This window comes from Palaemon carinicauda, chromosome 27, assembly GCF_036898095.1.
Source record: "Palaemon carinicauda isolate YSFRI2023 chromosome 27, ASM3689809v2, whole genome shotgun sequence".
Taxonomy (NCBI): domain Eukaryota; kingdom Metazoa; phylum Arthropoda; class Malacostraca; order Decapoda; family Palaemonidae; genus Palaemon; species Palaemon carinicauda.
In genome coordinates this window covers 5,444,847-5,461,405 of record NC_090751.1, presented here as the reverse complement: position 1 = coordinate 5,461,405, position 16,559 = coordinate 5,444,847, and the positions used below count along the sequence as shown (strand labels likewise).

Sequence of the window (16,559 nt, the reverse complement as noted above, 5' to 3'; positions counted from 1 at the left end):
TTATTATTATTATTATTATTATTATTATTACACACACACACACACACACACACACACACACACACATATATATATATATATATATATATATATATATATATATATATATATATATATATATATATATATATATATATATATATATATATATATATTAACGAGTGGTTCGCCAACAAAATCTCGCCAGATTTTCTCCGACTATCGATCTAAAGCAAATAATTTGCTGATCATTTCATGTTCTTAATTCTCTTTTCCATAAAGGTTTGACAGTTTCAGAAATGTTGTTCGGATGATTGAGATTCTATTTCATATTTCATATTTCGAATATAAATAAAAGAATGCTATATGGGATTGCTTGAAATTTTTAAACGAGACTAGAACGTTATACTCTCTGCGAATGAACAGACGAACTATGACAAGTATGCATTCATTCATTCTCTCTCTCTCTCTCTCTCTCTCTCTCTCTCTCTCTCTCTCTCTCTCTCTCTCTCTCTCTCTCTCTCTCTCTCTCTTACACCGGCCATTAGAATAGGAAAGAATTTTCATAAATGGAGTCGAAATAACGAAGAATGATAGAAGAGAGCGTATGGTCTTCAGCGTAAGATATCTTTTCCGCCTTTGCAGACACTGAAGATTCATATAAAACAGAGACATTCTGAATTGTTTCTTCTTATTCTTCGATTATTTCCATAATTTTTAACACGAGTACAGAAGAAAGTCTTACGGAAGGTAAACATTACTTTCTGGGAATGGACGAAGATGAAAGGAGAAGAATTTCGGAAAAGTCTTCAGGTTAGATTTGCTGAAGACAGGAGGAAAGAAAGTCATACGGAAGGTAAATATTACTTTCTGGGAATGAACGAAGATGAAAGAAGGAGAAGAATTTCGGAAAAGTCTTCAGGTTAGATTTGCTGAAGACAGGAGGATAATTTTTATTTTTTCTTACGGCAAATGGTCTTCAGCGTAAGATATCTTTTCCGCCTTTGAAGACACTGAAGATTCATATAGAACAGAGACATTCGGAATTGTTTCTTCTTATTCCTCGATTATTTCCATAATTGTTAACACGAGTACAGAAGAAAGTCATACGGAAGGTAAACATTACTTTCTGGGAATGAACGAAGATGAAAGAAGGAGAAGAATTTCGGAAAAGTCTTCAGGTTAGATTTGCTGAAGACAGGAGGATGATTTTTATTTTTTCTTAATAAGGCTAGTTGAGGTGCCAAGATCGATAGCATTGACTATGGCTATATTAAGAGAGATTATTGATTATTTGTGTTTAAAGGCTGCTTCAAACAGCTCTATGTGTTATAATGATTTTATTACAGAAAATTCGGAATGTCAAGTAAAAATTAAACATCTTGGGGAAAGAGTTTCTAAGGAATTGGCGATTGACAAGTCGATAGAGCCATTAGAAATTTGTCCCAAGACCGGAGTCCAGGTTTACCAAGAAGACCATATGAAGTCCATCGTAGGCAGAATGCTGGGACAAGGAGAATTCGCTGAAGTCTATGAACTCAAAGGCAAATATTCGGAGTACTGCCTCAAGTTCAATAATGTGAGCGTAGACGTCGAACTTAGGAATCTCCTTAGATTCCAGCATTTGGCGGTTCCCAGAGTATTGGGAACCATGAAGGGATATGAGACAATTTTAATGTCACGTCACCAGATGAGCTTGAAGCATTGGGCGCAGGTCATGCGACCCACCAAGGAGCAGTTGCTTTCTGTCGTCGTAGAACTGGCTGAAATCCTGCAGGAATTCCACGCCGGAGGTTATTGTCACAACCACCTCCACCCGGATAACGTCATGATCGATCTGCTGCCCGGAGGAGATCCTAAGGTAACTGTGATCGACTTGGGTCTCATGAGAGAGATCGGTGTCAACCCATTACCCGAATGGTTGGTACCTAACACCGTCAACCCTGTGAGATCATACACCAGCGAAGCTACGTGGTTCGCGCCCAAAATCCTAGCGGGAGAGGGCTGCACCCCAAACACGGATGCTATAAGCTTAGCTATGAGCATCATTGATTTAGCATACTATGGTTTTCTTGAGGTGAGCTCCCCCTTCAGGCAGCTCCTGAACTGGTTTGCAGACTGCCATGGAGACGAAAGCGGTTGCTGCATGAAAAAGCTGCTCGTCGCCCTAAAAATGGAAATGGACGGTTGCTCTAGCAGCCAAATGGAAGAGTGGGTAGAAGATCAGGACGGTTGCTCTAGCAGCGAAATGGAAGAGTGGGTAAAAGAGCTGAATCGCATATCATCTAATTGCAATTGTGATGAAGAGGAGGGAAAGGATTGTAATCAAGATGACCACGTAACTGCAGAGGAACTAATTGTCTTTCCTGTGAATGGAGGAGATACGACACAGAGGAAGATTGAGAGTGTTCCTGATGGTGAAATTAGCCAGATAAGTGAAACGGAGACCATTACATCAAATTCTGCCGAACAAAATAAAATTGAAACATCGCAGGAAATAATTCTCAAGCAAAATGAGGAAATATCTATGATGTTGAAAAAGAATTTCCTTTTACAGCAGGAATTAGAAAGACAAAGAAAAGAAAAGTGTCATCTTGTAGAAAAACATGTACTAGAATTAGAGGAGGTTCATAATTACCATGAAAAGCAAAGTGGAGTTGCAGACGAAATGCAATGTCACCTAAATTCCATAATAACAAAGTTACAACGCGATCTTCTTCAGAGGGAACAAGAACTGGCGTCTTTGAGGCAGCAACTTGCCCTAGAAACACGCGAGCACGATGACTTGATGTTAAAAATGCATTTAGATGTGCAAACCCGGGAAAGTAAATACCAGAAAGAAAACGCCGCGCTGAGACAGGTACAAGCTGAACTAAGGCAGGATCTTTTCAAGGCACTACAGCGATGGGACAGTAGTCCTACCGTGGGGAGGACAGGGGTGCAAAAGTTTAGTGAATATCAAAGAGAGTACGAACATAAATTGCAACTAATGAAACATGAATGGGAAAAGGAAAAGTGGGAATGGGAATGTAAAATGCAACAAATGTTGCGTGACCGGGAAAATGAAAGGTGGGAGATGGAACATAAATTGCAACAAATGAAACATGAGTGGGAAAAAGAGAAATGGCAGTGGGAACATAATATGCAACAAATTATACATGAGCGGGAAAAGGCACAAGTCGACTGGACATACGAAAAAAATAATATGGAAAGGGATATACAGGAAATGAAAAAGGATTTGGAAAGGAGAAAACTTGCCAGGGAATTCTTGGCACAAGAAAATGTGAATGAAAAACAGCATTTGGAATCTCAAAAAGAATTTTCGACAAAATTCATCAGAGGAAAAATAGATTCATTAGAAAAGGAGGTCAAACATCTATTAGACAAACAAAATGAATTGCAAGCTAAAAATGATTTACTACTTCCTGTCCTGATGGATTTCGTAGTCAATCAACTAGGGCATAAGAGAAAGATACGGAGGAGAGACCCACAAAATAAAAAGGACCTAAGAACCAGTAAAATAAAAATAACCCAAGAAACTGAAAAAGCTTTTCTAGACGAATACTTCCTGGATTTCTTTGAAGCCATAAATCAGTCCTCCGAAGGGACATCAGGGGGCAGCCTTAGACGACAGCATGACCCGGAAAACACTATTGACAATTTCATCAGATCCCTGTGCGAGCTGAATGTGAAATGGTGTCGCCGAAGAAAGAATAAAAAAAGGAGGAAGGCGATTGTATGGCCTACTTGGGCTAGACCTACGCCTACACCACCAAGAAAAGAAAGAATAAGAAGAGCATTAGAAAAAAAAAGGAATAGAATACGCTCACTTAAGGAGAGAGGAATTAGTGTAACGTGCACTTTTTGTCCATGCTACAAAGAATTCTTTGGCAAGATTTGTCGTATAGTCGAGAATCTTTTCGAGGGTATAATGATCGAATTCAAACGTCATTTTAAAATGAAAAATCCTCGCAATACAAATAACAAGAACAAGGAGCAGGGGAAGAAAGAAAATCAGCCCACCTCCATTAGCAAAGAAACACTACCCAATGAAATGGAAGAATTGATGAGAGAAAACAAGGACCTGCGGGGAGAAATTGCCCATTTAAGGTATCAACAAGAGTATCTTCAAAGAAAGAGGAAGAAGAGAGAGTTGAAGAGGGACCACGAAATCGAACACCTGAAATGGCTTATTGAACGGGAGAAGCAACTCTACATTGTTCTTATGGAACTTAACGAGAAAAAGCCATATAAAGGGGTCCGTAAATTATTGCAGCGTATGGGTTGGATACCTAGAAAAGAAAGAATAAAAAACCCAAATATTGAAAAACTCCATAAAGATAGAAAGAAAGACCCAAATCTTAAAAAACCCAAAAAAAATAAAAACCCCAAAAATAAAAAAGACCAAGGAATAAAAAACCCAAATATTGAAAAACTCCATAAAGATAAAAAGAAAGACCCAAATCTTAAAAAACAGAAAAAAAATAAAAACCCCAAAAATAAAAAAGACCAAGGAACCAGAAAAATAAAAATGACCCAAAAAACTGAATACTTGCTGGATTTCTTTGAAACCATAAATCAGTCCTCCGAAGGGACATCAGGGGGCAGCCAAAGACGACAGCATGACGGAGAAAAGACTATGGACAATTTCTACAGATACCTGTGCGAGCTGAATGTGAAAAAGTGTCACCCAAGAAGGGCAAAACAAGAAAAGTCTGGTCAGAAAGTAAAAACTAAAGAAGTTCCTTGTGATGGTTGCAGTTTGCCTACACCACCAAAAACACCACGCAAAGAAAGAAGAAGAAGGGATAAGATACTCTCAATTAAGGAGAGAGTTAAAGCAAAGTGCACTTTTTGTTCATGCTTCAAAAAGTTCTTTAACAATGTTTGTCGTTTAGTCTGGAATCTTTACACTGGTATAATGATTGAAATCAAACGTCATTTTAGGATTGTGAAAAATCCTCGCATTATGTTGACCTGTGATACTGAAGATGAAGTGAGGGAATGGCTGGAGAGAGAAAATGAAGAAAATCAGGAAAATATAAAAAACAAGAATAAGGAACAGACAAAGAAGAATAAGGAACAGAGGGAGGAAGAGAAACAGCCTACCCCCATTAGCAAAGAAACACTACCAAAGGACATGGAAGAATTGAAGAGAGAAAACAAGGGCCTGAGGAAAGAATTAGCACATTTAAGGTATCAACAAGGGAATCTCCAAAGAAAGATGCTGAGGAGAGAGATGAAGAGGAACCAAGAAATCAAACTACTGAAACGGATTCTTGACCGGGAGCAGCGCCTCAACAATAAAGTGATGGGTGTTTGCATAGAACTGCGTCATCTAAAGTTCCGTTGGTTGATGAAACACATGGGATGGCCTTTCTCGAGGGTAGAAAACTACGGAAAAAGACATGGATGGATCTAAATTAAATATTCCTAGGGGGTATTCTACAAATGGATTCACCAGAAAGAAGTCTGAATTGTTCGAGTATGCTTTGTTCCTTGATGAAGATTCACCTGTACTGTTTCTTTGTCAGGTGGACATTGCAGAAAAAACAAGTCTGACTTCTTTTAGTAAGCAGCTGATGCAGCAGCATTAGGAGCAGCATCAGAAGTAGTCTATTTGGAATAAAAAAAAAAAAAAAAAAAAAAAAAAAAAAAAAAAAAAAAAAAAAAAAAAAAAAAAAAAAAAAATTACGCTTCTCTTAATATTAGCTTTGGGACTTGATTGGAAACCCTTCTTCAATTAAGCAGCAGCAGCAGCAGCTACATTAGCAGCACCAGCAATGGCAGCAGCATCAGTAGAAATCTATTTTGGATATCTAAGGGCATTCTACAAATGGATTCAACAGAAAGAAGAAGTCTGACTTGTTCGAGTATGCTTTGTTCCTTGATGAAGATTCACCTGTACTGTTTCTTTGTCAGGTGGACATTGCAGAAAAAACAAGTCTGATTTCTTTTAGTAAGCACCAGCATTCGCAGCAGCATCATAAGTAATCAATTTGGAATACCTTGGGAAAAAAAAAATACGCTTCTCTTAATAGTTTTGGGACTTGATTCGAAACCCTTCTACAACTAAGGAGCAGGGGCAGCAGCTACATTAGCAGCACCAGCAGTAATCTATTTGGAATACCTTGAAAAAAAAGAAAAAAAAAATACGCTTCTCTTAATATTAGTTTTGGGACTTATTCGAAACCCTTCTTCAACTAAGCAGCAGTGGCAGCAGCTACATTAGCAGCACCAGCAATAGCAGCAGCATCATAAGTAATCTATTTGGAATACCTTGGGAAAAAAAAAAAATTACGCTTCTCTTAATAGTTTCGGGACTTGATTCGAAACCCTTCTTCAACTAAGCAGCAGTGGCAGCAGCTACATTGGCAGCACCAGCAATAGCAGCAGCATCATAAGTAATCTATTTGGAAGCAGCAAGCAGCAAGCAGCAGCAGCAAGCAGCAGCAAGCAGCAAGCAGCAGCAGCAGCAAGCACCAAGCACCAAGCAGCAGCAGCAGCAAGCAGCAAGCAGCAAGCAGCAGCAGCAGCAAGCAGCAAGCAGCAGCAGCAGCAGCAGCAAGCAGCAAGCAGCAAAAAGCAAGCAGCAGCAGCAGCAGCAGCAAGCAGCAAGCAGCAGCAGCAGCAGCAGCAAGCAGCAAGCAGCAGCAAGGAGCAGCAAGCACCAAGCAGCAGCAGCAGCAGCAGCAGCAGCAAGCAGCAGCGCAGCAGCAGCAGCAAGCAGCAAGCAGCAAGCAGCAGCAGCAAGCAGCAAGCAGCAGCAGCAGCAAAGCAGCAAGCAGAAGCAGCAGCAGCAGCAAGCAGCAAGCAGCAGCAAGCAGCAAGCAGCAAGCAGCAGCAGCAGCAGCAAGCAGCAAGCAGCAAGCAGCAAGCAGCAGCAAGCAGCAGCAGCAGCAGCAGCAGTAGCAAAAGCATTAGCAGCAACATCAGAAGTAATCTATTTTGGATACCTAGGGTTCTAAAAAAGGAGTCAGCGGGGGGAAGAAGTCTGACATGCTATAGTATGCCTTGTTCCTTGGTGAAGATTCACTTGTACTGTTTCTTTGTCAGGTGGACATTGCAGAAAAAACAAGTTTGACTTCTTTTAGTAAGCAGCAGCAGCAGCAGCATTAGCAACATCAGAAGTAATCGATTTTGGATACCTAGGGTTCTACAAAAAGAGACAACGGCGGGGAGAAATCTGACTTGCTATAGTATGCCTTGTTCCTTGATGAAGATTCACTTGTACTGTTTCTTTGTCAGGTGGACAATGCAGAAAAAACAAGTCTCACTTCTTTTAGTCAGCAGAAGCAGCAGCAGCAGCATTAGCAGCAACATCAGAAGTAATCTATTTTGGACACCTAGGGTTCTAAAAAAGGAGTCAGCAGAGGGAAGAAGTCTGACTTGCTATAGTATGCCTTGTTCCTTGACGAAGATTCACTTGTACTGTTTCTTTGTCAGGTGGACATTGCAGAAAAAACAAGTCTGACTTCTTCTAATAAGCAGCAGCAGCAGCAGCAACATCAGAAGTAATATATTTTGGATACCTAGGGCTTTACAAAAGGAGTCAACGGAGGGAAGAAGTCTGACTTGCTATAGTATGCCTTGTTCCTTGATGAAGATTCACTTGTACTGTTTCTTTGTCAGGTGGACATTGCAGAAAAAACAAGTCTGACTTCTTCTAGTAAGCAGCAGCAGCAGCAGCAGCAGCAACAACATCAGAAGTAATCTATTTTTGACACCTAGTGTTCTACAAAAGGAGTCAGCAGGGGGAAGTCTGACTTGCTATAGTATGCCTTGTTCCTTGACGAAGATTCACTTGTACTGTTTCTTTGTCAGGTGGACATTGCAGAAAAAACAAGTCTGACTTCTTCTAGTAAGCAGCAGCAGCAGCAGTAGCAGCAACATCAGAAGTAATCTATTTTGGACACCTAGGGTTCTACAAAAGGAGTCAGCAGAGGGAAGAAGTCTGACTTGCTATAGTATGCCTTGTTCCTTGACGAAGATTCACTTGTACTGTTTCTTTGTCAGGTGGACATTGCAGAAAAAACAAGTCTGACTTCATCTAGTAAGCAGCAGCAGCAGCAGTAGCAGCAACATCAGAAGTAATCTATTTTGGACACCTAGGGTTCTACAAAAGGAGTCAGCAGAGGGAAGAAGTCTGACTTGCTATAGTATGCCTTGTTCCTTGACGAAGATTCACTTGTACTGTTTCTTTGTCAGGTGGACATTGCAGAAAAAACAAGTCTGACTTCTTCTAGTAAGCAGCAGCAGCAACAGTAGCAGCAACATCAGAAGTAATCTATTTTGGACACATAGGGTTCTACAAAAGGAGTCAGCAGAGGGAAGAAGTCTGACTTGCTATAGTATGCCTTGTTCCTTGACGAAGATTCACTTGTACTGTTTCTTTGTCAGGTGGACATTGCAGAAAAAACAAGTCTGACTTCTTCTAGTAAGCAGCAGCAGCAGCAGTAGCAGCAACATCAGAAGTAATCTATTTTGGACACCTAAGGTTCTACAAAAAGGAGTCAGCAGAGGGAAGAAGTCTGACTTGCTATAGTATGTCTTGTTCCTTGACGAAGATTCACTTGTACTGTTTCTTTGTCAGGTGGACATTGCAGAAAAAACAAGTCTGACTTCTTCTAGTAAGCAGCAGCAGCAGCAGTAGCAGCAAAATCAGAAGTAATCTATTTTGGACACCTAGGGTTCTACAAAAGGAGTCAGCAGAGGGAAGAAGTCTGACTTGCTATAGTATGCCTTGTTCCTTGACGAAGATTCACTTGTACTGTTTCTTTGTCAGGGGGACATTGCAGAAAAAATAAGTCTCACTTCTAGTAAGCAGCAGCAGCAGCAGTAGCAGCAACATTAGAAGTAATCTATTTTGGACACCTAGGGTTCTACAAAAGGAGTCAGCAGAGGGAAGAAGTCTGACTTGCTATAGTATGCCTTGTTCCTTGACGAAGATTCACTTGTACTGTTTCTTTGTCAGGTGGACATTGCAGAAAAAACAAGTCTGACTTCTAGTAAGCAGCAGCAGCAGCAGTAGCAGCAAACATCAGAAGTAATCTATTTTGGACACCTAGGGTTCTACAAAAGGAGTCAGCAGAGGGAAGAAGTCTGACTTGCTATAGTATGCCTTGTTCCTTAACGAAGATTCACTTGTACTGTTTCTTTGTCAGGTGGACATTGCAGAAAAAACAAGGCTGACTTCTTCTAGTAAGCAGCAGCAGCAGCAGTAGCAGCAACATCAGAAGTAATCTATTTTGGACATCTAGGGTTCTACAAAAGGAGTCAGCAGAGGGAAGAAGTCTGACTTGCTATAGTATGCCTTGTTCCTTGACGAAGATTCACTTGTACTGTTTCTTTGTCAGGTGGAAATTGCAGAAAAAACAAGTCTGACTTCTTACAGTAAGCAGCAGCAGCAGCAGTAGCAGCAACATCAGAAGTAATCTATTTTGGACACCTAGGGTTCTACAAAAGAAGTCAGCAGAGGGAAGTCTGACTTGCTATAGTATGCCTTGTTCCTTGACAAAGATTCACTTGTACTGTTTCTTTGTCAGGTGGAAATTGCAGAAAACACAAGTCTGACTTCTTCTAGTAAGCAGCAGAAGCAGCAGTAGCAGCAACATCAGAAGTAATCTATTTTGGACACCTAGGGTTCTACAAAAGGAGTCAGCAGAGGGAAGAAGTCTGAATTGCTATAGTATGCCTTGTTCCTTGACGATTATTCACTTGTACTGTTTCTTTGTCAGGTGGACATTGCAGAAAAAAACAAGTCTGACTTCTTCTAGTAAGCAGCAGCAGCAGCAGTAGCAGCAACATCAGAAGTAATCTATTTTGGACACCTAGGGTTCTACAAAAGGAGTCAGCAGAGGGAAGAAGTCTGACTTGCTATAGTATGCCTTGTTCCTTAACGAAGATTCACTTGTACTGTTTCTTTGTCAGGTGGATATTGCAGAAAAAACAAGTCTGACTTCTTCTAGTAAGCAGCAGCAGCAGCAGTAGCAGCAACATCAGAAGTAATCTATTTTTGACACCTAGGGTTCTACAAAAGGAGTCAGCAGAGGGAAGAAGTCTGACTTGCTATAGTATGCCTTGTTCCTTGATGAAGATTCACTTGTACTGTTTCTTTGTCAGGTGGACATTGCAGAAAAAACAAGTCTGACTTCTTCTAGTAAGCAGCAGCAGCAGCAGTAGCAACAACATCAGAAGTAATCTATTTTGGACACCTAGGGTTCTACAAAAGGAGTTAGCAGAGGGAAGAAGTCTGACTTGTTATAGTATGCCTTGTTCCTTGACGAAGATTCACTTGTACTGTTTCTTTGTCACGTGGACATTGCAGAAAAAACAAGTCTGACTTCTTCTAGTAAGCAGCAGCAGCAGTAGCAGCAACATCGGAAGTAATCTATTTTGGACACCTAGGGTTCTACAAAAGGAGTCAGCAGAGGGAAGAAGTCTGACTTGCTATAGTATGCCTTGTTCCTTGACGAAGATTCACTCGTACTGTTTCTTTGTCAGGTGGACATTGCAGAAAAAACAAGTCTGACTTCTTCTAGTAAGCAGCAGCAGCCGCAGTAGCAGCAACATCAGAAGTAATCTATTTTGGACACCTAGGGTTCTACAAAAGGAGTCAGCAGAGGGAAGAAGTCTGACTTGCTATAGTATGCCTTGTTCCTTGACGAAGATTCATTTGTACTGTTTCTTTGTCAGATGGACATTGCAGAAAAAACAAGTCTGACTTCTTCTAGTAAGCAGCAGCAGCAGCAGTAGCAGCAACATCAGAAGTAATCTATTTTGGACACCTAGGGTTCTACAAAAGGAGTCAGCAGAGGGAAGAAGTCTGACTTGCTATAGTATGCCTTGTTCCTTGACGAAGATTCACTTGTACTGTTTCTTTGTCAAGTGGACATTGCAGAAAAAAACAAGTCTGACTTCTTATAGTAAGCAGAAGCAGCAGCAGTAGCAGCAACATCAGAAGTAATCTATTTTGGACACAGGGTTCTACAAAAGGAGTCAGCAGAGGGAAGAAGTTTGACTTGCTATAGTATGCCTTGTTCCTTGACGAAGATTCACTTGTACTGTTTCTTTGTCAGGTGGAAATTGCAGAAAACACAAGTCTGACTTCTTCTAGTAAGCAGCAGCAGCAACAGTAGCAGCAACATCAGAAGTAATCTATTTTGGACACCTAGGGTTTTACAAAAGGAGTCAGCAAAGGGATGAAGTCTGAATTGCTATAGCATGCCTTGTTCCTTGACGATTATTCACTTGTACTGTTTCTTTGTCAGGTGGACAATGCAGAAAAAACAAGTCTGACTTCTTCTAGTAAGCAGCAGCAGCAGCAGTAGCAGCAACATCAGAAGTAATCTATTTTGGACACCTAGGGTTCTACAAAAGGAGTCAGCAGAGGGAAGTCTGACTTGCTAAAGTATGCCTTGTTCCTTGACGAAGATTCACTTGTACTGTTTCTATGTCATGTGGACAATGCAGAAAAAACAAGTCTGACTTCTTCTATTAAGCAGCAGCAGCAGCAAAAGCAGCAACATCAGAAGTAATCTATTTTGGACACCTAGGGATCTACAAAAGGAGTCAACGGAGGGAAGAAGTCCGACTTGCTATAGTATGCATTGTTCCTTGATGAAGATTCACTTGTACTGTTTCTTTGTCAGGTGGACATTGCAGAAAAAACAAGTCTGACTTCTTATAGAAAGCAGCAGCAGCAGCAGTAGCAGCAACATCAGAAGTAATCTATTTTGGACACCTAGTGTTCTACAAAAGGAGTCAGCAGAGGGAAGAAGTCTGACTTGCTATAGTATGCCTTGTTCCTTGACGAAGATTCACTTGTAATGTTTCTTTGTCAGGTGGACATTGCAGAAAAAACAAGTCTGACTTCTTCTAGTAAGCAGCAGCAGCAGCAGTAGCAGCAACATCAGAAGTAATCTATTTTGGACACCTAGGGTTCTACAAAAGGAGTAAGCAGAGGGAAGAAGTCTGACTTGCTATAGTATGCCTTGTTCCTTGACGAAGATTCACTTGTACTGTTTCTTTGTCGGGTGGACATTGCAGAAAAAACAAGTCTGACTTCTTCTAGTAAGCAGCAGCAGCAGCAGTAGCAGCAACATCAGAAGTAATCTATTTTGGACACCTAGGGTTCTACAAAAGGAGTCAGCAGAGGGAAGAAGTCTGACTTGCTATAGTATGCCTTGTTCCTTGACGAATATTCACTTGTACTGTTTCTTTGTCAGGTGGACATTGCAGAAAAAACAAGTCTGACTTCTTCTAGTAAGCAGCAGCAGCAGCAGTAGCAGCAACATCAGAAGTAATCTATTTTGGACACCTAGGGTTCTACAAAAGGAGTCAGCAGAGGGAAGAAGTCTGACTTGCTATAGTATGCCTTGTTGCTTGATGAAGATTCACTTGTACTGTTTCTTTGTCATGTAGACATTGCAGAAAAAACAAGTCTGACTTCTTCTAGTAAGCAGCAGAAGCAGCAGTAGCAGCATCAGAAGTAATCTATTTTGGACACCTAGGGTTCTACAAAAGGAGTCAGCAGAGGGAAGAAGTCTGACTTGCTATAGTATGCCTTGTTCCTTGATGAAGATTCACTTTTACTGTTTCTTTGTCAGGTGGACATTGCAGAAAAAACAAGTCTGACTTCTTCTAGTATGCAGCAGCAGCAGCAGCAGTAGCAACAACATCAGAAGTAATGTATTTTGGACACCTAGTGTTCTACAAAAGGAGTCAGCAGGGGGAAGTCTGACTTGCTATAGTATGCCTTGTTCCTTGATGAAGATTCACTTGCACTGTTTCTTTGTCAGATGGACATTGCAGAAAAAACAAGTCTGACTTCTAGTAAGCAGAAGCAGCAGCAGTAGCAGCAACATCAGAAGTAATCTATTTTGGACACCTAGGGTTCTACAAAAGGAGTCAGCAGAGGGAAGAAGTCTGACTTGCTATAGTATGCCTTGTTCCTTGACGAAGATTCACTTGTACTGTTTCTTTGTCAGGTGGACATTGCAGAAAAAACAAGTCTGACTTCTTCTAGTAAGCAGCAACAGCAGCAGTAGCAGCAACATCAGAAGTAATCTATTTTGGACACCTAGGGTTCTACAAAAGGAGTCAGCAGAGGGAAGAAGTCTGACTTGCTATAGTATGCCTTGTTGCTTGACGAAGATTCATTTGTACTGTTTCTTTGTCAGGTGGACATTGCAGAAAAAACAAGTCTGACTTCTTCTAGTAAGCAGCAGCTGCAACAGTAGCAGCAACATCAGAAGTAATCTATTTTGGACAAATAGGGTTCCACAAAAGGAGTCAGCAGAGGGAAGAAGTCTGACTTGCTATAGTATGCCTTGTTCCTTGATGAAGATTCACTTGTACTGTTTCTTTGTCAGGTGGACATTACAGAAAAAACAAGTCTGACTTCTTCTAGTAAGCAGCAGCAGCAGCAGTAGCAGCAACATCAGAAGTAATCTATTTTGGACACCTAGGGTTCTACAAAAGGAGTCAGCAGAGGGAAGAAGTCTGACTTGCTATAGTATGCCTTGTTCCTTGACGAAGATTCACTTGTACTGTTTCTTTGTCAGGTGGACATTGCAGAAAAAAACAAGTCTGACTTATTATAGTAAGCAGCAGCAGCAGCAGTAGCAGCAACATCAGAAGTAATCTATTTTGGACACCTAGGGTTCTACAAAAGGAGTCAGCAGAGGGAAGAAGTTTGACTTGCTATAGTATGCCTTGTTCCTTGACGAAGATTCACTCGTACTGTTTCTTTGTCAGGTGGAAATTGCAGAAAAAACAAGTTTGACTACATCTAGTAAGCAGCAGCAGCAGCAGCAGCAGCACCAGCATCAGCAGCAGCAGCAGTATTAGCAGCAACATCACAAGTGATCTATTTTGGATACCTAAGATTCTACAAAAGGATTCAGCGGAGAAAAGAAGTCTGACTTGTTATAGTATGCCATGTTCCTTGATGAAGATTCACTTGTACTGTTTCTTTGTCAGGTGGACAATGCAGAAAAAACAAGTCTGACTTCTTCTAGTAATCAGCAGCAGCAGCAGTAGCAGCAACATCAGAAGTAATCTATTTTGGACACCTAGGGTTCTACAAAAGGAGTCAGCAGAGGGAAGAAGTCTGACTTGCTAAAGTATGCCTTGTTCCTTGACGAAGATTCACTTGTACTGTTTCTTTGTCATGTGGACAATGCAGAAAAAACAAGTCTGACTTCTATTAAGCAGCAGCAGCAGCAACAGCAGCAACATCAGAATTGATCTATTTTGGACACCTAGGGTTCTACAAAAGGAGTCAACGGAGGGAAGAAGTCCGACTTGCTATAGTATGCATTGTTCCTTGATGAAGATTCACTTGTACCGTTTTATTTGTCAGGTGGACATTGCAGAAAAAACGTCTGACTTCTTCTAGAAAGCAGCAGCAGCAGCAGGAGCAGCAACATCAGAAGTAATCTATTTTGGACACCTAGTGTTCTACAAAAGGAGTCAGCAGAGGGAAGAAGTCTGACTTGCTATAGTATGCCTTGTTCCTTGACGAAGATTCACTTCTACTGTTTCTTTGTCAGGTGGACATTGCAGAAAAAACAAGTCTGACTTCTTCTAGTAAGCAGCAGCAGAAGCAGTAGCAGCAACATCAGAAGTAATCTATTTTGGACACCTAGGGTTCTACATAAGGAGTCAGCAGAGGGAAGAAGTCTGACTTGCTATAGTATGCCTTGTTCCTTGACGAAGATTCACTTGTACTGTTTCTTTGTCGGGTGGACATTGCAGAAAAAACAAGTCTGACTTCTTCTAGTAAGCAGCAGCAGCAGCAGTAGCAGCAACATCAGAAGTAATCTATTTTGGACACCTAGGGTTCTACAAAAGGAGTCAGCAGAGGGAAGAAGTCTGACTTGCTATAGTATGCCTTGTTGCTTGATGAAGATTCACTTGTACTGTTTTTTTGTCATGTGGACATTGCAGAAAAAACAAGTCTGACTTCTTCTAGTAAGCAGCAGAAGCAGCAGTAGCAGCATCAGAAGTAATCTATTTTGGACACCTAGGGTTCTACAAAAGGAGTCAGCAGAGGGAAGAAGTCTGACTTGCTATAGTATGCCTTGTTCCTTGATGAAGATTCACTTGTACTGTTTCTTTGTCAGGTGGACAATGCAGAAAAAAACAAGTCTGACTTCTTCTAGTATGCAGCAGCAGCAGCACCAGTAGCAACAACATCAGAAGTAATCTATTTTGGACACCTAGTGTTCTACAAAAGGAGTCAGCAGGGGGAAGTCTAACTTGCTATAGTATGCCTTGTTCCTTGACGAAGAGTCACTTGTACTGTTTCTTTGTCAGATGGACATTGCAGAAAAAACAAGTCTGACTTCTAGTAAGCAGCAGCAGCAGCAGTAGCAGCAACATCAGAAGTAATCTATTTTGGACACCTAGGGTTCTACAAAAGGAGTCAGCAGAGGGAAGAAGTCTGACTTGCTATAGTATGCCTTGTTCCTTGGCGAAGATTCACTTGTACTGTTTCTTTGTCAGGTGGACATTGCAGAAAAAACAAGTCTGACTTCTTCTAGTAAGCAGCAGCAGCAGCAGTAGCAGCAACATCAGAAGTAATCTATTTTGGACACCTAGGGTTCTACAAAAGGAGTCAGCAGAGGGAAGAAGTCTGACTTGCTATAGTATGCCTTGTTCCTTGACGAAGATTCACCTGTACTGTTTCTTTGTCAGGTGGACATTGCAGAAAAAACAAGTCTGACTTCTTCTAGTAAGCAGCAGCTGCAACAGTAGCAGCAACATCAGAAGTAATCTATTTTGGACAAATAGGGTTCTACGAAAGGAGTCAGCAGAGGGAAGAAGTCTGACTTGTTATAGTATGCCTTGTTCCTTGACGAAGAGTCACTTGTACTGTTTCTTTGTCAGGTGGACATTGCAGAAAAAACAAGTCTGACTTCTTCTAGTAAGCAGCAGCAGCAGCAGTAGCAGCAACATCAGAAGTAATCTATTTTGGACACCTAGGGTTCTACAAAAGGAGTCAGCAGAGGGAAGAAGTCTGACTTGCTATAGTATGCCTTGTTCCTTGACGAAGATTCACTTGTACTGTTTCTTTGTCAGGTGGACATTGCAGAAAAAACAAGTCTGACTTCTTCTAGTAAGCAGCAGCAGCAGCAGTAGCAGCAAAATCAGAAGTAATCTATTTTGGACACCTAGGGTTCTACAAAAGGAGTCAGCAGAGGGAAGAAGTCTGACTTGCTATAGTATGCCTTGTTCCTTGACGAAGATTCACTTGTACTGTTTCTTTGTCAGGTGGACATTGCAGAAAAAATAAGTCTGACTTCTAGTAAGCAGTAGCAGCAGCAGTAGCAGAAACATTAGAAGTAATCTATTTTGGACACCTAGGGTTCTACAAAAGGAGTCAGCAGAGGGAAGAAGTCTGACTTGCTATAGTATGCCTTGTTCCTTGACGAAGATTCACTTGTACTGTTTCTTTGTCAGGTGGACATTGCAGAAAAAACAAGTCTGACTTCTTCTAGTAAGCAGCAGCAGCAGCAGTAGCAGCAACATCAGAAGTAATCTATTTTGGACACCTAGGGTTCTAAAAAAGGAGT

At 41.0% G+C, this 16,559-nt stretch overlaps 1 protein-coding gene across 1 annotated transcript; it reads left to right on the top strand.

The window, feature by feature from the left end:
• Window positions 1-1,243: 1,243 nt before the first annotated feature.
• Window positions 1,244-5,401, top strand: LOC137620468 (trichohyalin-like). The gene has a single exon (XM_068350626.1). The coding sequence runs from the start codon at window positions 1,244-1,246 to the stop codon at window positions 5,399-5,401; it is 4,158 nt and encodes a 1,385-aa protein (XP_068206727.1).
• The last annotated feature ends 11,158 nt before the right edge of the window (window positions 5,402-16,559 follow it).